The 22,657-nt window shown below is 32.0% G+C and overlaps 2 protein-coding genes across 3 annotated transcripts in view; both read left to right on the top strand.

Annotated features, from left to right (window-relative positions):
- Positions 1-1,649: 1,649 nt before the first annotated feature.
- LOC129801646 (V-type proton ATPase subunit C) overlaps positions 1,650-22,657 on the top strand; it is a 29,206-nt gene continuing 8,198 nt past the window's right edge. Inside the window, exons 1-3 of one of the 2 annotated variants that reach the window (XM_055846894.1) lie at positions 1,650-1,774; positions 7,321-7,635; positions 22,443-22,629. In XM_055846894.1, coding sequence (XP_055702869.1) covers positions 7,350-7,635; positions 22,443-22,629 — 473 coding nt within the window. In that variant the 5' untranslated portion in view covers positions 1,650-1,774; positions 7,321-7,349. Of the gene's footprint in view, positions 2,113-7,320; positions 7,636-22,442; positions 22,630-22,657 lie in introns of both variants that reach the window. The other variant, XM_055846893.1, reaches the window with a different exon arrangement.
- LOC129801651 (V-type proton ATPase subunit C-like) lies at positions 8,646-22,442 on the top strand. Its single transcript, XM_055846903.1, has 3 exons — positions 8,646-13,345; positions 16,352-16,533; positions 21,802-22,442. Exons 1-3 carry the CDS (start codon positions 13,047-13,049, stop codon positions 21,828-21,830), a joined length of 510 nt encoding a protein of 169 aa, XP_055702878.1. The 5' UTR covers positions 8,646-13,046; the 3' UTR covers positions 21,831-22,442.

Raw genomic sequence — 22,657 nt, 5'->3', positions numbered from 1 at the left:
GTCAATACAATCCAACTTTAACGCTGAAACTGCCATAAAACGGGTATGAAAGAAAATTACTGGAGAGCCGCTTCAAAAACTATATGTGAGCATAACAAATCACTTCGATTTGATTAATTAATTTTCACTCCATTTTAAACCAAATTTGCTTAAAATGGTTCTCGTGCACGCACGGATGGTAGTGAGCGTGGCTCACTACCATAGAAAAAGATTTTATACAGACCTATATTGTGCAAAAAAATTTTTAAGGCTGATTGGATCTACGCCATGACCTACACCACCCACTTTATGAAAGTTTCTTAATTAAATTTCGCTGAGTGTATTTCATACGAAACATCATTTCCCCTTCTATAAACAGAAAAATTAAATAAGCTTTATTATCTATGAAAAATATCATCAAAATTTTGTTTCATTACGATTATGAATTCAGTTTTTTGATACTGAAAATGTTTTTCATTTGAAAAGAGAGATCATCTCGACAGTTTTCTTTCTAAATGAGAATTATTAATCGACAAATTATTTTTAAGTAAGGATAACATTTTGTAAAAAGTATCCACCGCCATCTTAGCAGTGCCGTAATATCCAGTGTTTAATCAACAAAATTAGTATAATAATGTAGTGTTCCGGGTCCGTACTGTCATGATTGTTCTATACATAGCAAAAAATGTCCTCTGGATCTGGAGGATGTTAAAAAGTTCGATATAGGAATTTAAGCAATTTTCTTAAACAGAAATATTAATAAGATTGGAATTTTTTAAAAATATTTGTTTTCAATAGGTACTTAAACATGTTTAATTTAAACCCCTTTAATATTTCCCACTTTTGTCTGTGACGTAATAACAACAATTGAAGATCATTCTGAGATCTTCGTGTAAATATTTAGTGAACTTGAAATTATTGGCGTTTTGTTTACACTTCTTTGGTACTTTTGCACCATCTTCTCTCTCATTTCTTGGACAGCAATATTTCACTGTACTTTGTGCGATTGTTTTTTCGCCAACCAAAATAAACTTCATTGGGAAACTGCTTAACCTCGGATCTCTCACCTTCTTTTGTGTTCAAACTTTCCCGCAAACGAGAACCATTCTTATGGAAATAAACACAGTGTTGAGATGAATACAAGTCTCTTGAAATAGTTCTTTTGTTACACATTTTTTGGTAAAAAGAAAACCTTGAATTTTATCACTAGAAGCAAAATTTGTGCTTTACATTGGAAATCGTTAACATTTTAGTGAGATTTTTATTAAAGCATAATATAACACTTTTTTATTTTAAATCATTCTGTCGTCTTTAAGGAAAAGCAAAGTGTTCTCTAGTAATTACATTTTAAATAAAAAAATCTTATAAAAAATTCAGAATTTAGAATTAAATTTATCATCTCCATTGTAATAAAAAAAAATTGAATTTCAGAATGAAATTCTCCGAGAAAAAAATGTTTTCATAAAACTTAAATAGATCAATAATTTGTACAATGTGCAATCCCTTTCTCCTTTTTTTTAAATAAATTTTATGATAATTTGAACAATTTTTATCAAGAAAACCGTCAAGATTTTGATATGCGGCCATGCGGCGGCTTCCCGCTCAAATTTACTTTCCAGCGCCGCCTGACGCCGCTAAAATTTTGTTCTCAAAACAGTTTTGAAAATATTCCGCAAGGGGGCTATTTTGACAGTGCAAAAAGTCACGGGATTTTCACTGTGAAAACTCACAAATTTTCAAGTCGACTTTTCGCCCGCAAAACAGGACGTTTCCACACACCAATTGGAATAAAAGGGTAAAGTATCATCCTGGTCAAATGGTTTAGGTGTTATTTTGGCCAAACTCCAGTGGGAAGTGTGTAAAAAACATAGGAAAAGTTTCAGTGTATTTGACAGGATGGCGGAGTCCTTGCCTTTTTCCTCGCGCTGTCTCGGCCAAAATCAATTTTCCCCGCTGGTAAAGCGCATAAAACGGTGTCTGGGGATGCTCCACGAGCCAGTTGAATGTTGAGTGAGACAGTGCAAAGGCGAGAATGGCCAAAAGATCGCGGAATTGGTGTGCAAAGTGAATCCTTTCGGAAGTGCTCCTTCAGAACCTCGCCCTTCATTTTCTCCCCATCATTTAAATGCCAATGTGGGTGATTTTCCAGCTACCAGCTGGTTCCTGGTTTTCTTTGGGGATTTCAGTGAACGCCTTTGGGCCAAATCGCTGGAATATTACAGCGAGAAGAGGTGTCATGTGACTGATATCGGAGAACAGCTGACCTCTCGCATGTCAGAGGCAGTGTCTCTTTGCTTCTGGGAGGGACTTGCTCCTCACTATGCATTCTATTGATTGTTCAGTGCGAATAATTCATGCTGGAGGAGCTCATCTCTTGAAATATTAAAAATTTGTTCTCAGAATATCACAAGGGAAGATACACTGAAACCATCGATTAATCGATTTTCTCGATCACGTTTTCTATTTGAATTTAACGATCTTTTTTGGGATCATCGTCTTCCAATTTTTTCCATAAAAAAATAATCAAAATGCCTAAAAATATAAATATTTTTGAAAAGACACAGTTAATAGGACGTAGACGTTTATAATTATTGGAAAAAAAATTTAGATAATTTTTTTTCTGAAGCACTGACAGTGAAAAATTGAGATTTTGGCAATGGACCATCTGTCTACAATTGCGTCTTATTTAGAATTTATTTGCTCATTGATAGAGTTTACTTTAGGTTTAGACTGCCCTAAAGTGCCTTCTATTCATTCAGTAAAAATAAAGAGATTTTCTACATGTATATCAAGGGATAAAAAATTCTGGATGTGGTGTACATTGTGAAAGCCATTTCAGTTTTGTGAAAAATGTGAATATAAGTGCAAATGAGAAAATTAGCTTTATGGAGAAATTTCTTACTTAATTATAATGTGTATGAATTCTAAAATTCCGGTAATCCCGATATTTAAAAAAAAAATTATATAAGAGATCAGTTTTTAGACGATTTAAAAATTGATTTTTTTTCTGTGTTTGTGGTCTCATAGATAGTCCCAGCGAGCACAGTTGTCTGAAAAAGTAGTGTTTTCAGTATATTTGTGCTGAGTCGATCAGTAAAAATATGCTGACCAGTCAGCAGTTCTCGTCAAAAAATTGTTAACCAAATATATGGAAATGGCACTATCTCGCGAGTGTCGTTTAACTCTTTCCGGACCGCAGCTTATGCTGCAAGCCAATTTCACAATTTTTAATCAAAAATATCTAAGCTCAGGAATTAATTGAAGTCCTACAAAAAATATCTTACATTTGGACATCCTTATAGTTTGTAATCATCCACAAGAATCGGATTTTTATCATTTCTGAATAATTAAAAAACATTGTTTTTGATAGAAGATGCATATGCTTCTTTGGGTACTACAGTCCCAAAAGAGACGAAAGAGTTAAGTGTTTTCAGAATTCAGGTGAAAATACATATATTTTCAGCTGAATTGAAATCGATTAGCATTTGGTGCTCACTGGATAATAAAAAAAAAATTATTTCAAATTTCAAAGTTAAGTTAAAGTGCCTTCAAGTCGGTCGGCGAAATTCTTTAAGATTTTTTTTATTAACTTTTCATAGTCAATTTCAAAATTTATAATGTTAGACTGGTTAGATCATATAGCAAATTCAAGTAAAAAATGAATAAATAAGTAGCCGAGTTGAGGAACTGACCGATTACAGGACACTTTACCTTATCTGTGTCTCGGAGAAATTTAAACTGACAATCTCCAAACATACTCCAAAAAAATGGAAGTAATTATTGGAACCGTTCAAAAGATACTTCATAAAAAGATATTTTAGGACGAAAAAGTAAAAGGCCAGGGAAAGATGAAGGTCACGTAAATGATCCCTCCTTGACTTTATATACAGCACAATAAAGAACTAATACTACAAAATAAAAATTAAAAAATTCATCAACGTGTTAGTATGTTTCTGCACAAAAAAACTCGTTTTATGTTTAAAAAAAAAGTAGATGTGCAAAACAGTATTTTTACCTTAAAAGGATAGTAATACTTTTAATCTTATAAAAAAAGAACTATTTACACTGGAAGGGCCCAAGTGGATTCAGAGTGCTCATCGAGAATATTTCTGCTGAAAAATTTGGCACTAAAGATTTATCGCAAACTATCATACACTGACGCATTAGGAACATAGACTAGAGGTCCTTTACATAAATTTCCTTTATCTAGTTCTATACTGATAAATGTTAGAGACTAAATGTAATATTATTGTCGAGGATTAGCCTGAGCAGGGGAGTGGCATTAGCTTTGAAAAATGCGACCAGTTTTAGTATAAATTTTTTTCTGTTTTCGTACACATTTCACGAGATATCTTCAAAACTACGTAGGTTGCCAAATTGAGGTTTGCGGTTGCCTCTTCGTTATTAAATTGGCTTTTATTTTGTATTAGTATTTTTTGCTAATTCATTCTATAATGACAGAAAACAGCTAATGATCTCAAAAGTTTTTTCGGCGCGCTAGAAACACATGGGAAACATAGGAAATGTCATGCCACTGAGCCTGAGTCTATTTGGCACCGAAAAGTCGTATATATATTTTTTCTTTTTTCTGTTATTAAGTTCAAGCAATGAAATTGATCCAGCGGAAACCGCGAGAACCACTGTCCATATCTCTTATTGAACATAAGTTCAAACGAAATCCTATAAAAAAACACTGAAAAAGTAATTTTTAGCACAATCTTCCTTAAGCTTATCATTAAAGCTGATCATTATAACTCAATATTGTTATAAACGGCCATTTTTTTTACACACGAATTCTTTGGAACACAAATGGTACTATTTTTGGTCTCCAATATAGTAAAGGAACTTAAAAGATTATAAAGAATCTCAGCTAAAATGGAAATTGCTCTAGTTTACATTAACTTCACATTATTGGAGTTGCACTGTAAGCAATGAGCTTCTAATAGAGGTATATTGAATAAAAACGCTGGGGTAATTTGGAATCGTATCTAAATTGGAATTTTGAGATTTCTTTACTGTTTTAGATGAACGAAAAGAATATCACGAAGAAATATGCTTGAGTGTAGGATCTTGCAATGCTTCGTCTTTTTTTTCTCCTTTCCCTAGTCCCCGGTGAGTGGCATTCAAAGTTGAAGCCAATTTCTTACTTTCACATACAAATGCGTATGGGAATTTTTCTACACTCGTGACCGTTACACGATATATGTCAAAATTGTGGTGAGCCTTGTGTAGGGGAGACCGGGGTACCTATAGCCAGAGGTAGAATTAGTCAGTGGATTTTTCTCGTTTTTCTTAAAATGTACATGTAGCAAAGTATTTTTTAATAAAAGTAGGAACGCATCCCCATATTGCCAGAAATATTTATAAGTCTGGTCCATTTATCCTACAATTTAGAAGCATTCTTATAAAATGGGTATAAAATTGTAATTTTGATGTTACAGTTTTTGGACTAGCATTTGGTTTTCTAAGTTTCTAGTCACGATTTCATAGTTTTACCTCGTTTCTGGTTTAATAAACCTTATTAAAAAAATATTTTTCACTTGGATAATAATTATCCAATTTTTTATATAATATGATAACAATGAAACAGCCCTCGGGGCAGTTGTAGCCATTCTTCCGTGGCGGGATAAAGCTATCAATGATTTTTCACTAGTACATGGATAATTGTTAGATGAAAAAGTACTATTGATATTCCAAGCAATATTGCCATTCGGATGAAAAATTTGTGAAATAGATTTTTTCAGGATATTTTCATCAATTTTGCCGCAATTACAAAAATGTCATAGAAAAGTCGGCTAAAGCCTTTTTCTTTAGGTTTAAATGACATATTTGGCATCAGTGGGCTTCAGTGTATCAAGCGAAACAATATTTGGTATCTCTAGTAGTTTAAAATTTCGTCTGGAAAACTGGTGGCAATTAGCACCCCAAAAGTGGCTATATCTACACAGGCCGGGGCAAGTGTAGCCAATGTGTTATACTTTTTTCATTATCCTATCTAGAAAAACTCAAGGACTTTAGAGCTTTGGACTACACTGTTTCATACAGCCAATATCCTAATGCTACTTGTGAAACATAAAAACATTAGACAAACCTTATCATTCTTTCACAAATCACGCGCGAAAAAAAACTTCATTTGCTGGCTAATTCTACCCCGGTCTCCCCTACACGACTCTGAGCCTTGTAAAGAGGAATAAATATACTATATATCTATCTAAATGCGGTCTTGTTTTGAAAAGTGTAAGCTGAGTTTCTGATCAATTTTTGAGTTGGCTTCAAACAGATCCATATAAAAAAAACACTTCGCCGGCAGATACCCAAGAAGCAAAATTGCTGCGTTATAAAACCAAGTATTAGACAAGTCTTTAAGTGCACTTTGAAGAGACGTAAAGTGAGAAATTCCTGTAGAACCTCTTAAGATCCTTAAGAGTGCGCCACTTATAGTAATCTCAGTGATGGAACCAAGAACTTTATAAGCAAATAAAAAGATTTTTGGTTCTATAATGCCTTACTTGGGGAATTCTACAAGACTATATTAAGAAAAAATTGTTTCTTGGGTAGTCACTTCCTATCCGTAACAGTAAGAAATCCTCAAAATTCCAATTTAAGTTCCAAATATCCCATATTCTTTTCGCAAAGCTCGTGCAAACAATCAACATTAAAATAATACTTATGACGTTTTAAATGCGAATTTAATATTATTAACCCGAAATAGCAGTAAATTTTATTTCAATGTCATCTGATGATCTATAGGTGCTCCAAGTATCTATGAAGTATTTTTTGAATAGGCAGGAGCGTCGGTTAAGGTTCGGAAACTCTTGGTGTCTTAAGTGAACAATGATTGTCTTTTTGTAGGCGAGTAGTGGCGTTACTCCTTTTAATGATGTCTCGTTTCGTTTTAAATGGCAATAGCTCTTCTGCAGCTGCCCTAGTGGATTTTTCTCAAAAGAAAGTCGACAAGTTTCAAATTTTGATTTTATTTGTGAATTTTTCTACTTATTGAAAATGTTCATTTTTTTTAAATTTGTTTTCTGTCCTTTTATTTTTATTCACAATTGTGAAAGGGGTCTCTCTGTTTTTTTTTTATTCCTTTTGATCAGGATGATGAATAAAAATACTTATTTTTTTATAATTTATTCAGGATTATTTTTTAATATGTACACCACCTCCATGAAATGTGTCTCCCTTGAAACATGTACATCTTGTAATTAAGTTATAGCGAAGAGTGTGTTAATGGAAAAGAAAAGAATAGTTCTTACGTGTCTTGAATAATTTAAGTTTTCCGGATTAATTGTGACTGAAATTCTGATACTAAGTTTGATCTGATCAATTATATCCTTGCAGGGATATCTTGTGAAAAAAAGTGCGCGAGAATGTCTGAGTACTGGCTGATATCGGCTCCTGGCGACAAGACCTGCCAGCAGACGTGGGAGACGATGAACAATGTGACGAGCAAGCAGGGAAATTTGTGCGATAACTACAAGATGCACATTCCTGATCTTAAAGTGGGCACTTTGGATCAGCTGGTGGGCTTGTCTGATGATCTGGGCAAGTTGGACACCTACGTGGAGTCCATTACGCGCAAAGTTGCTGCGTATTTGGGTGAAGTGCTAGAGGATCAACGTGACAAGCTCCAGGAGAACTTGCTGGCCAACAACAGTGAGTGACAAAAAAAAAAATAACAAGAAACATTTTATCACCCTTCCGGAGACCACAATTCTGTGGCATCTCTCAAATGACTTTAATATCTTTCTTTTTTTCCTTTATGTTTCACACCCCCTCGTTTGGCATTGAGTTTTTTTTTACGTGTCTTTGTTTTAGGCTCTTTCTCTTGTGCTAAAAAACAAGGCTGAAAGAGAGCGGTAGTTGACAAAATTGTTTAGAAATCTTTTTTTGTTGAGCATTTTCTTTATTTTTTTTTTTGTAACTAACTGACTTTTGCAAGTGGCCTCCCTCAGAGAAACTCTTCCAAAAATTTTCTTAAAAAAAAAACACTTTCAACTTTTTACAAGGACCTTTTGATTGTACACAGTCCCTATAAAGATTATCAAAAAAAAAAGCTTTTAGAGAATTTTTAAAAATATTTTCAGAATTTTCTTGTACATTTCCAAAGGATTAAATTTTACACGAGTTTTGCTTTTATTTCTTTTCGTTATTATATTTTATTTGTTATGTTTTTCTTTTTTATTTATTTTTTTTTTTATCATTCGTGCAATCATTTTCCCCTAAAGTGTCAGTGATTTTCGATATATCATCATTTGCAAAACTTCAGCAATTTCCACTCAATGGATGTACAAAATTGTTTGATTTTCTTATCCGTATCAGTGAAGATTCTTGGGTACTTTGGGTAGGCAAATTTGGGAATATATAATGACGACAAAGTACAGTGATGTGTAAAAATGTTATGATAATTTTATAAAAGATTCAATTGGAAATTATGGAAACATGTATTAAAAGAATAATACAATCATTTTTTGTCAATAAATAATCGTTTTTGGTGATTGATAATTCGAAATTGCCAGTAAAATATTCCATTTTGACTAATATAATAGTGAATATTCCATTCTTTTTAAAGAATAATATATATATATTTTTATAATTAGCTGATTGACAAATAAATAAGATGAAATAAATATTTAGGCGTTAACTTAAAAAAAAACAACATGGTTTTGGCAGTAAAGCAAGAAATGACAGAAAAATGAAGGCCATGTCAATGATCCGTAAAACGATTTATGTCGGATCTTTCGAAGCGTTTGGCCTCCAGATCTGCCGACAGCAAAACGATTAGATTGGTTAAACATAATTTTCAAAACTTATCTGAATTGCGGAAATCCGTAGAAAAAAAGAGTTCGCAAGGAGTTCTTCAAAAATATAAATTTATATTTGATCGAAAGCTATAATGCACAGAAAAACAATATTTTTGCGTTTTTATAATGAAAAATGATGTTTGACTTTAAATTATTGTTTTCAATTTATATTTTATCTTTAAAGAAAACTTATGTATTAAATTTATGTGATAATATAATCGCGATTAGGGACTTGCAAGAAGCGCTATAACAAGGTCTAAGTCGGGTTGGAGGAAATAAAATGCCGAAGTCGTCTTTTTTAATGAATATAAAGGATACCTAAGTAGTTTATAAATAAATAAATAAAGAATTATAAAGCAATGAGAACGGAGGGCTTCAATACAAAAAGAAAATATCTAATCATGGGTCAATCCGAAAGTCATAATTCCGAAGATCCAAAATCCCGAATCCTGAATAGCCATTATCCAAATGGGCCAATATTCCGAAAAACTAAAATTTCAAATGGGTCGAAATCCTAAATAGCCCAAAACCCAAATTTGTTAAAATCCCGAAAAACTCAAATTCCGAATAAGTTCAATTATCGAATTGCCAAAATCTCGAATCGGTCAAAATACAGAAAAGCCAAATTCCCGAATGGACCGAAATCCTGAATAGCCGAAATTCCGAATGGGTCTAAATTCCGAAAAGCCAAAATGCCGAATGCGTCGAATTCTCGAAAACCCAAAATCCTGAAAAACTAAAATTTCGAATTTGTTTAAATCCCAAATAGCCAAAATCCTGAATGTGTCAAAATCGTGAATAAGTTGAAATCCTGAATACCTTAAATCCTGAATGGATCAAAATCCCGAAACCCCAAAATCCCGAATGGGACGAAATCCAGAAAAAATAAAATTCCAAATTGGTAGTCATCTCGAATAGCCGTAATCCCAAATGTGCCTCAATATCCCGAAAAGCCAAAATCCCGAAAAACTAAATTTCCACATGGACCAAAATCCCTAATTTTTAAAACTCTAGGGCAAAGGGAAATTTTTCATGTTTTTGTTAAATTATTATACAAAATCCTTCGTATAATTTCGTATCTTTCAAAATTTTGACCATTCGGTATTTTGGTTTTGAGATTTCGATCCATTCAAGATTTCGATCTACACGAGATCAAGAATTTGTAAGTCAAGATCAAGATTTGTATCTACACGTTTTGACACTCATAGATCACGAAAATCATGTTCCAGAAATCAATTTTCGTGCACGTCCCGTCCGGTCCGGAGCAGAATCGTTTCTGGAGAGAGAACGGAAAGAGATATCGACAAGCGGTTTTCAGCAAAGGTTAAATGTCGATAGATGACTAGAAGTTTGTGATGTCAGACTCAACCCTTACTCCCCTTTCACAATTTTGAAACACCCCCAAATTTTGTTTTATCAATAACTCTGCCTATGGCATCGATCGATTTCAAATTTTAGTATGTTATATCAAGGCCTAAGAGCTTTGATTAAAAAAAAAATTAAGCTCCCCCGAACGATGAAATTATTATTTCGGTGAAATTTTTAGTATACACTCAGTCCCGGTCTTCGGGATTATGCATCTGACGAAATTATACACATACAATTATGCAAATTTGCCTACCATTGGGAGTCAATTTATGAAATCATTTTTGAAATATGCCTGAATGTATACTATTTTGCGACGCGGGAAATTTGAAAACATTTTGCTACTTTTTCAGAATAAGACTTTAATTTCTTTTGTTAAGGTAAATTTTTTAAATATTCTTACCATTTATTGACGTAATTGTTTTTCTATTAAACAGTTGAATCTTTTTGTTTTGACTACGTTTACTCCGCGCGAAATTCGTTCTACGGCCGATTTACTCAAAAGAAAGCCCCTGCGGGTATGCAAATTTCGGTCCTGGAAATGTGCCTAATCCCGGGACTGAGTGTATATTGTATTTGAGATCGAAATCTTTCTAACGGCGTTATCACACTTGCAAAATAAAATTTTAATGTGATTCACATTAATTGGCGCTTGTGAGCGTTCAAATATGTTATTTGTGTCTTTGAGTGACTTAATATTTGGGTTTTTTCTATTTATTGATAAAGAAGTGGACTTGGCCTGCAAAAATAATTTTAAATTTACCTAAAGCATAAATATTTTTCAGATTAAAAAATTAAAGAGAAAATCGCATTAATTTTTCGCATTAATGCTATAAATCAATTTATATAAAATTTTGCGGGCCAAGTCCACCTTTTTTATCAACAAATAGATCAAATTTTGAATATAAAATGATTCAAACACATAAATTACACATTTGGACTCTCACCAGCAACAATTTATGTGAATCATATTAAAATTTTAATATGCAAGTGTGATAACACAGTAACGATGGGTCGTTTCCGTTTCTACCCTAACCCACTGTACCACGACCTACATCCAAATGGACCGGACTATCTCTACTGTATTTCATACTCTTCTTCTTCCTTTTAACATCAGATCAAATTAAATTTAGTTCAGTCTAATTTCCAGTCGAAAAGAGTGGGATAGACTTATGCAAGTCTTTCGATAAAGGGACACGAATTTTACTTTCATGAAATTTTACCGATCTAAAAGGTGTGCCGGAGGCATAAAGAATCACGTCGAGCCAATTTTGTCCATTTCGGCCGCCGAGAATAGTTTGCTCGATGCGATTCTTACTCCCAAAATTCAATTCACAATCGAATTTTCACGTATTCCAAGTTGCAAGCACTCCGAGTTGCACGCATTTCGAGGTCATCTGTAAAGAATCTCAGCTACAATAAGCTTATCTGGATTTATCACTAGTTTAGTTTGAAGTTACAGATTTCATCAAATTTTTCTAACCTCAAGAGACTAATTAACAATTACTTATTTTTTTATGCATCACTGTACTTCGATGATATTACTATTCCTCCTCTTTGGTAATAAATACTCCTATGATACAGAAAATCACTGTGAATTTCCCAATTATCCAATTATTTCATTTTATTTCTTGCACAACTTATATTATGATCTTCCTCTAATGACTAGAATTAAACCTGTCTGGCTCTTTAAAGTAATAAAGGACAAGAACATCTACAACATTTCTCTACTATTCAAATATCTTTTAATCGTCTTCGCATTAATTGAATTCGAATTGAAGAGGCAAAATTAAGACTTATAGATTTTAGTGTTATTATAGTTATTATTGGTTTTAAGTTTGTTGCATTTCTGTTCAATGTCTTGTTTGTTTCTTTCTCTTGTGTTTGCTTGTCTTTGAGATTCCAAAGTAGATCTTTTCCGTATGTGGTGAATGTGTCTCTGTAGTGTTTTGTACTGATGAACGAAAAAAAAATCCCCAACATGGAAATTGGGTGGTAATTTCTTGTAGATTAAAGTAGAAAATTGTCCACATGCACGCCACAGAGGAAAATTGCCCTTTAAGAGTTTTTCTTTCTTTGATTTTTTTCTCTATTTATTTATTTTTTTTTTGGCATTTCTTGAGATTATAGAATGAGACTAAGAGTTCAAGGAGAAAATTCAATTTGGAGTATAGAGAGTAAAAAATTTTATTGATGGATCGCGTGCAATTGGTAATTAATTAATTTTTGATTCTTGACTCTGTTCTAGAGGCAAAAAAAAATTGTTATTTGTAGATAAAATATGGAGTATATTTATATTGCAGACCTTGTTGGAATATTCAGGCGGTTACATCCCTGAAATATCCATCGATAGTCCATTTTTGAATGTTTCTCTGGAACTCTCTCTATTTCTCTTCAAACACTTTTCCTCTCTATGTCATGTGTAAGGATCTTTTCACCCACGACACGAACTTTCTGTTTTATTTTCACTCTAAAACACCTCAAAAATTGGCCGTTACTAGAGTTTTGAGAAAAGTGCTGAAAAATTTATTAAAAGAAAATGTTTATCGTCTCTATATATAAAAGTCTGATTCACATTTGAGACCATTTCAGTCATTTGCAATTGACAATCACATCATATTCTTTTATATTTACATTTAATTTTGTTTTACTATAAATTCAACACATTTTTATGTTGTACAGAAACTTCTCTATTTTGCTTCTTATTTTTATTTTGATTTTTTTGCGTTTAATTTTTAATTTCTTTTACATTTTCTTTATTTTTTTGAATTTCGTTTTGTTTATGTTTGTTTTTCTGGTATTGATTTGCAAAAGGAATTTTACAAGATCTCTAACGAGAAAAAAAAATTACGGGTATTTTGTAATAGGAAAATACAAAGTTAAAATACGTACAGATTAATGGTAAAGAGTATTATAATTGGTGCGTTGTTGAAAGGTCCGGGTCCACCGGATGATGATTCACCAGAGGAGACACAAGAGGTTCAATTGTCGTGTCACAGTCACGATACAGATCACTGTTCAGCGTGCCAGAGGAGTTTTACAAATTCCACGGGTTCAGAGAAGTGCGAGTCTGAGTGCGCTTGTGGAGCCACTAGCAACAATTATGGGAATCAAAATCATCACAATCGGGCAAATCATCATGATGATGATCTCTTTGATTGGTGGTTTCACAGAAGTAAAAGTTCTAAAAAGAGCAGGTACTAACAATTGGGAAGGGATATTTAGAAATTATTTTAAAAGAAGCACTATATGGCGAGTGATTGATTTTTTTTGGAGATTTTGAAGTAATAAGTGATGGATTTCTAAAACATTCGATTAATTTAAGTTCTTATAAAAACTATGAAAAATACTTAATTTTAAAATAGTTTGTAGAACAGGGATTTGTTGGCTAAAGATTTAGTTATTTTTTAAATGGTAAAATCTCAAAACTCAGCTTAGGGGAAAATGCTCATGCTTCGTACGATCCTAAGCTCCGGAACGACTGAATTTTTTCTATGTTTCTCAATAAACCTGATTCATCGCACCCATCGCACCCATAAGAGCTACAAATTTAACGATTTAATTTAAAATCTCATTGGTAAGCAACGTTAGCCTTTTCATTAAATTTACATTAATGTAATGAAATTTACATTTCATTAAATTAAATACAGTGTTTCATTAAATTAAAATTTTGTTCTATTTCTCTTTATTTTCTCTTTTTTTTATTTAATTATCACGTAGAAATTATTATTCTTATTTAGACATTTAAGTTATTTTTTCTACACAGGTATAGCTATAATTTTTACTGAATTGTAGTCTTCAATTGTACCTGATTTTTATATGTATATGGAAATTTGCCATATGCATAAACATCGCACCCATATTTTAAAAACTAAGGAAAATTGCTCAGTTTTTAAAATATATTGCGGAGTTACTTTTATTCAGAAACATAGGAAAAATTTCTTCATTACGAAACTCGGGTGCGTACGAAACATGGGCACTTTCCCCTACAAATAAATTTTCGCACAGTCAAATTTATCTTTCCGTTCGTAAAATTTGGGCAAGAATTTTGGGAATGTGGTTTAATCATAATTTCAATTATAATTCTGCTAAGTCGCCTCTCGGTTATTTTTAAAGTTTGAGCAGAGCAGTCATTAAGAATAACCTCAAAATTTTCATCCTGTTAATGGTCGTCGTGAAGTATGAAAACTATTCCAAATTTTTAAGTAAATTTTGATCATTGATTTTATCTATATTAAATCTTTTCTTTATTGAGTTTATAAATATAAAAAAAAAATACCGGAAGTGCACTTACTGACCAGAAGGTAGCGTTTAGATAGCATCGGCAGTCACCCAATGTGTCCTTTTTTTTTCTAAAAATCCTAATAATATTTCTCATTTTCTAATCAAACCTAATAAGACACATTTAGTACCTTTATAATATAGAGCTCTCTATAAGAAAAAATGTCAGAAGTGAACTGGGAGTTGTATTATGAAACATTAAATTATAAAAATTTAAAACATTGGGCCATTTTGCCGGGAATTCTAAACCTGTGAGCCTTTAATCTTTAAATCAATTTTTGACGACTGATGTATCCTTGTTTCTAAAGTTCTTTAATGCGATATTATGAATTTTATTTAGGGTTTTAAAATAAAACAATAAAATTTGCAAGAAGTAGGGGAAGTCTTTCAGGCTTCACAGACACTCCGCCTTCAAAAATTTTATATTTTTCCTACACTGAGAAAAAAAGAGGGTGCGATTAACTTTTTTCCTCGTAACTTTAACACTTTTTAGGTGTAAAAATATATCAACATTTTTTAATGTTAATTTTACACCCTTTTAAGTGGAAATGTAAAATTAACATAAAAAGGGTATCTTTAACCCATATAACACCTAAAAAGCATAATATTTACACCGATTTTGGATCAACAATGCAAGGTAAAATTAACATTTCCGGAGTGTTATTTTAACTTTTTCGGATTTCTCTCAGTGTATGTCCTTTTAATGAATCTTTTAATGAGTCCTTTTAAGAAATGTGTAACTTAAGACCAGCTTTTATAATATATTGCCAAATATTATAATATTATATAATAAAGTTAAAGGAATATAGGAAAAATGTGAAGTTTGAAGTCAGAGTTGTGTGTGAAGCCTGAAATCCTGCCCCTAATTAGATTCAAATTAGATCCGGAAGCTTAGAAAATATGTTTAAATTTAGAAAAAAACTATGTTCTAACAAGGAAAAAATTGAGTATGTGCGAAGCCTGAAATAAAGAAAAAGAATATATAATTCTTCTCTGTTTCTAATAATAATTCTTAATAAAGAATTTTTTTTTGAAAGAGTTAGAGGAAGGCTTTCAGGTTTCACATATTCTCTGGCTATACGAACACTTCAGATTTTTCTCATGAATCTGGCATATCTGAAAAAATAGATCAGCTTAATTAAATATAGGAAAAATAGACTTTTATATACTTAAGAGCTCGAATATTTTTTTCTAATATGCTGAAAAAAGATGTAAAGAAAATATGCAGTTTTTTTTGGTCTGAATAACCCAGAAAACCGCTTAAGTGGAGATACGGCTCAGAGGAAAATGATTTAAAATGTAATTTAATTATTATTCCTCGTTAAATAGTGGCCCAATTAGTGAAATCTTATGCTCTGAGATTAACACCGAGACTTAGCTTGTTTGGAACATCGATAAGGATTACCTATTCTCAATATTTCAAATAGTAAATTTCAACCATACTATCGCAAAGAATTTGGTTTTGTTTCTATAATGACATGATCAGGGAGAATATACCTTTAAAACCTGATTTAAAGATTAAGGCTCTAAGATTTATTTAAGAATAGAAGGACTTTGTGAATTCGTTTTCACTATAATGCGTGTGTTGTAAGTCTTTCAAAATCGTTTGATTTCTGTAAAATTTATAATAAAAAAAAAATTTCAATTAGAATTAAACAATACTCTTGATAGACGATCAATTCGAGAGTTCTAATAATCTTTATCAATATACAAAAAAAAATCAAATAAACCTAAAAATGAGAAGCAACATATAGAGAAGCGTAGGATTGTTTTCGAAAATTTATATAAAAAAATGTGGGATTTAAATAAATTTCGGTGATCACGAAATGTTTAACAAGGCTGGGATTAGAGGGTCTGAGGGGAAACAAGTATGAGTTCAATGGATTAAAATTGCTAATTGCGCGTCACACTCAAATATGAAGGAGTCACTCGTCCAGTCAATTGCACATGGGTGGAAGTGGAAATGGCGGAGGCGGAGGTGGAGGCGGATCGACACATCGATCATCACCTGTCAGCAGTTGCTGTGGCAGCAGCAGTCAGGGTCGGTCGAGTCCCGATGACGATGATGGGCTCAAGGAGCCGCCCAGTTTCCCCTTAAGTCCAGGTCAGCAACTCAAAAACAAATTGCAAAAAAAAAGACAAAAATAATTTGAAAAAAAAAGAGAAAAATAAACTGTGAAAAAAGAAGATCAGCCACAGCATATTGTCACTATACATTTCAACACACTTTATTTCTTTATTGAGTTTAGTGAAATGATAGACAGTGTCATTATCACAATCATTGGATCAATTGTTGAATTATTATTTTACTTTTTCTTTTATTTCGGAGCCAGATCTATCATATTGATAAGTCATCTGCAAAATATATGCATTTCGATGTTTATAAAGTATCGATGGATTGTAATTATATGTATGTCCTTTGTAAGCAGTCAACTCATTTTAAAGGCAAAAATACTGTAATTTTGTAATTATGCATCAAACCTTTTATATAAATTATAGATATCCCTTTATTTTCCTATTTTTTTAGTTTACGCAATTGTAGAATTGTAATTTACTAAATTGATTAAAAAATCATAAATTAACTTCGTTTGCTAAATTTAAATTAAATTACGAAACTATCTGATGATATATTGCACCAGTAATAGAGTTTAGTACCCAAAAATGTGTGTCTCGAAGTAGAACTTATACTAAGGGTAGAATCACATTGACAGTAAAATGCTCACCGTATTTCGTTAATTTACGCATTTTCATTGTAATTCTTACGCAAATTTTCCATTACCGTATTACCTTATCTTACACTCGGTGGCTATAGGTGAAAATAATATAAGAAAATTGAAGAAATAAAATGAAAATGTGATAAACGGTGAGCAAAAAAAAATTGTAAGAGAAATTAATCGTATTGTTATTTTTGTTCACCATTTATCGCATTTTCGTTTTATTTCTTGAATTTTCTTATATTATTTTCACCTAATGCTATCGAGTATGAGATAAGGTAATATGGTAATGGAACATTTGTGTTAGAATTGTAATGAAAATGCGTAAATTAACGAAATACGGTGAGGCTACGGCGAGCATTTTATTGTAATGTAATTCTGCCCTAAATCGACTTGAAATTTTATCCAATGGAGTCTTTGATATATTTTGCTAGTTTTGCTACGCACCAATTTTTGAAAATTTTTCCAGTTGCCTGGACATTTAAACAAATTTGTCAACAATTTTGTCAATCAAAAGTTAACTTTCGTGGCCTTTGATCATACAAAAAAAATATAAATTCAAAACTCTAAAAATTTAAAAGTTAAATTTCTTTGGTGAAACCGTAGGGAAAATATTTTAAAGGGTTACGTGGGACACATAAACAAAAAACAGCATGTCTTCACATCTTTTCTCAACATAATAAAAAAAATTTAATTCGAGCTCTTAAGCATATAAAAATACAACACTTTCGCTATATTTCCTGCAATTTTCTTTTCAAAATTTTAAAAATTTAGTCGTTGGTCCCTGATTTTTGGAGACGCTTTTTGGGAAAAAACATATACTTTTCAGTGGACAAGATGGTATGTTCATGTGACGTCAAAAAACTAAAGTTTTCTTGTTAGATGATGGGTTAAACTCGTACTTTAATGAGATATTTTTTTTGGCTTTATCAAAACTTAATTTGCAAGTCAAATCGTTGTATAAATTACCACGAAAATTGTATTTTTTTGTATAAACTCCGCCAAAAAAACCAAATTTCTTTAAAAAAATATATATGTACCGTTCAAGTACGAGTTTAACTCATCTAACAGGAAATGTTTAATTTTTTGACGTTATATTCTGAGAAATCTTGTCCACAGAAAAGTATTTTTTTTTAAGAAAGGTCTCCGAAAATCAGGTTCCAACGTCTGAATTTTTAAGATTGTTAAATGAAAATTTAAGACCCATGTAAGCCCTTACGAGATCGTGTTTCAAAAAAAAAATAATAATAACGGATTAGAGTAGATTTTAGTTTGATATCAACAAATCAGAAGTGAAATTTTCAAACGTGATATGATATTTTGGCTGGTTCATAAAACTCGTAGAACTAATTTGGCTACTCGTCTTACGATAGGGAAGTATGCTCTGGATTAAAGGCAAATGGTGTGTTGTACGCGATAATTGGTATTACTTATGATAAAACTTAGGTTGACCATCTGCTAAAAGAATTACGAATGGCTAAAGATTCAAAGATAGGGTGGAAAAGTGTGAGCCTGCCTTTCTGTGTTGCAGTGATTGACTTTGTTGTTGACCATTGTTGTGGGAACATTGGGTGGAATGGGTGGAATATTCTCAAAGAAGACACAGGGCTTTAAACATCTTAAAATATTCATCAAATTTCCCACCCATACCGCCTCGATGACGTTCCTTTGGTTACTTTAAAGATATATTGTGGCATCTCTGTTATTTATTTTGTCTTTATGACATTTTATCCTAAACTTGAATTAAGTCCAAGGGCTACGTAAAGAGTGTACAATGTTAAAGGAAGTCCATGTCTTAATCTTTAGGATCTTCAGACGGGTTTCAGATTGAAGGTTTAACCCTGGTTCTGAATGTTTTAAAATACAAAATAATAAGTAATTTTAGTGGTATTTGAAAGTCTAATTTTTGATTTGACCCTTAGAAGGGTAAGTGCGCCAAATTCCGGCCAGCTTTCAATTTCGGCCACCTTTTTTGTTCCTCGAATTTCCATGAACTTTTAGATTTTACGTACTCTAGAGATTATACAATGCAAAAGAATGACAAAAAATGTAGCTTCGACAAACGAGATGACGTGAAAAAGATATTGTAAGAATTCCTGAAGGGCAAGGAACAATGAGAATAAAGGTGGCCGAAATAGGGCACCAAAGCTATGTCTACATTTTTATTCATTTTAAAATGTATTAAGAATGATTTTAGAGTAAATAAAGACGGTAAACTCTTTACAAGGTTCCAAGCAACGCTCTTACAAAAGAAAGAATAAAAAAAATCAATTTGTATTTAAAATATTACATTTCAAACTTGAGACTTTGACGCTTGCATGCAACTATACCGGAATTTGGCACACTTACCCTATCTAATTTTAAGTCAAAATTTTCCCAAAATTAAAAGAGTAATGTAAAGCCATGTGGCTATGGTATGAAAACTATTACTATGATCAATTCGCATCTATCGTATATTATTAATCACAAATTAGCTGATTTTGCATAAACAATTGCTACTAGAAAAGGATTTTTAGTTATTTTAGTTCTTCAATGTCATGGGAAAAATAACCTAACATAGACAGAAATACATTTTGTTGCTCTTTTCTCATTTACTGGCCAAACGGTTCGGCTTAGGATCTTCGGGGGAACCTCATCCCCGCCCCCTAAAGTCGACGGAAGGACCATTAACACGCCCCTCACCTCCCCTTCCTACTACTTCCTTTCCCCTTTAAAATCATATTTTTTGGAATTGCCCTAAAGATACGCATCGTGCGATTTTTTCAATTTTTGGATATGTTTTAGGAGTTACACATAGGCGGACATTTCGTCCACATACGAAAATACAGTTGAATAATTCTTAATAACGATTTTTCGAGGTCAGAGGTCAAAAAGGCTCTAGAAAGCGTATTTCTCAACTGAATGGTATCACGTATTGACTCGTAATTTTTGTCCGAAAATCAATTCTATTACTCTTAAAACTATTTTTGGGGGATCTTTCGAGTGATTTATAAATCAATGCAAATCGGTTGAGAACTAGTAAACGGTAAATGATGCAAAAGTACTTTTGAAGTATAGCATAAGTCATGTATTCGAACACTTCGAAATGTTCGTAAAGCCTGGTATGCTTGGCCACCCTTTTACTGCTCGAACTCCACGGAGAGAGCAGTATAGTGTTCAAAGCTTAGTAATAATTTAAAATTCACCATTGCGTTAATTACTCTGTTTTAATTAATTAATTAATTAAGATTGATGCTAAGTAATTTTTAAAGCTGATAATTTTTTTTTCATTAAAATACTGACTAAAATTAAATTTTATTCGCTTTGTTTTCCCACTTCTTATTGATAATATGTATAGATTAAATTCATAATGGTCATTAACAATATTTTACGAATGATTTAATTTGTAAACTTACGGTTTATGACACTATGTAAATAAGCAAGATAAATTTTACAAGATCTCTTTATTTTTCGATAAAACATGATACGCGTATGTTTGCAAAACAAATAAAAATCTATATTGCTCACAGTCGTATATTACTCACAGTCGTATATTACTCACATATATATTACTCACAGTCGTAATCGTACAAGGTACAACAACTTTTTATTGTTTGCAATATTTGCAAACTTTTATCACTCACAAAATTTGTCACATCTGAATCAAAATGTATTTGGAGAAATACCATCCAAGAATAACCTTCTATGACTCACAATAGAAGATTTGTTCGAAAAATTATTTTAATTATGAAAAAACACATGAATTGTGGAACATCAAAATTACAGTTTAGAGCTCAGATTCGTTTTTTTGTCCTAGCACCTAGAAAATAAGAGCTAGGGTCTGCATTTTTTGATGACTTGTGAGGATTATGAATAGCTATATAATAGTTAATAGAAAAGAATTTATGCTTTAAAGAAAAATGAAAAAAATTACAATATTCAAAGGCTGCCGCATTCAAAGGCAGACCACTTTCCCCTATAATCCCTCGATTTTTTCACCCTCCAAAATTTTTCAGACGATGACAGACTGATGTGTATTTTAGGAAATATTTTGAGTTATTTAAAAGTCGATTCAAATTAGTTGTGAACCGGTAATGAACCGGTTATTTACCGATAAGTAATTTCTGTTCGAATATAATTTTTATTACTATTTTGTGGAATCTATTGAGTGATTTATGAATCGATTCAAATCGGTTGAGTGTATCGGTGAACGGTAAATGATGCGAAAGTACTTTTGCGGTATAGCATCTAAGTCACGAACTCGAGCATTTCGCAAAGCGTGGGACGCTTTGCCACCCCTTTTTATATTATTATTGGTGTATATAATATATGTATTATATATTATATATTTTATATGGTTTTGCAATGAATTCAAAGGATTTAAATTTCATGTCTATTGAATTGTCTATCAATTTTTAAAATAAAACAAAAAAACACTGCTTTTAAGAAGAGTTGACTGTTTCATAATTCATGTTTACAACTTTTCAGTTTCTTTGAGATTTATTTTAAGGGAATTTATCCATCAAGAAGATGATTTGTTGTTTATTTTACAAAATACATGAAGTTGAAATAGAAAAAAAACTAATTGAAAAGACATTGTAATTTCACAATATTTTTTCAAACTCTTTGTATCTTATAATAATTTATCTCTCTTGAAAGTGTTTCCTTTTATTCTGCAGCTCTGAACTGGCGTTCATCATCGTATTGAGAAAAGTTTTGTGTTTTCCATCAAAGTCCCGCCTATATATGATTAAATCCTCAAGTGTTGCTCCTTCAATGTTTAGTGTCTCTCTGTGGCGAAGTGGCATTTTCCTTGTTGTTTTCCAGGCACAAAGTAATGAATGTTATTTAGTTGTATTGCTTCTATATTGCACTCTCTAAACTTCTCTATTTGTTCCACTTTCATCGAATGAGATAAAATATGACACTTTTTCTAGGCACTTGCTTTCTTTCCTTTTTTTTGTTATGCTCATTTATAAAATTTTATTTTTATCCTCCTGCTTTTGTTTTATAGTTCATGGTCGAATAATGAAGAGAGAAAGAGTCCTTTTGTAGAAGGGAGTCCTACTTTCATACTCATTTGATATTAGATGATGATTAACGCAATTGATGTTATAGTTTCAATATTTAATTGGCATTTTGTAAATATAGAAATAATTCTTTTTGTTGTTTTTAGTGGTTGGAAATTTGTTGTATTTTTTGCCTTGGGATTATGCATGATTTTTTTTCTAAAATTTAGTCATTCTTTCTCAAAAAATATTAAAAAGCAGTATTCTATGTTTAATGAATTAATAAATAACTTCTTCCTGGATTCTTCTAGCTGATCTTCCATCGTACATTACCCGCTTTCAGTGGGACATGGCTAAGTATCCCATAAAGCAATCGCTGAGAAATATCGCTGACATCATTTCGAAGCAAGTTGGTCAGATTGATGCTGACCTAAAGGTCAAGTCCTCCGCCTATAACAGCCTCAAGGGGAATTTGCAAAATCTGGAAAAGAAGCAAACGTAATTCTTTCAAAAATTCCAATACAAT

This window comes from Phlebotomus papatasi, chromosome 2, assembly GCF_024763615.1.
Source record: "Phlebotomus papatasi isolate M1 chromosome 2, Ppap_2.1, whole genome shotgun sequence".
Classification (NCBI taxonomy): Eukaryota; Metazoa; Arthropoda; class Insecta; order Diptera; family Psychodidae; genus Phlebotomus; species Phlebotomus papatasi.
This window is presented reverse-complemented; position numbering and strand designations above follow the sequence as displayed.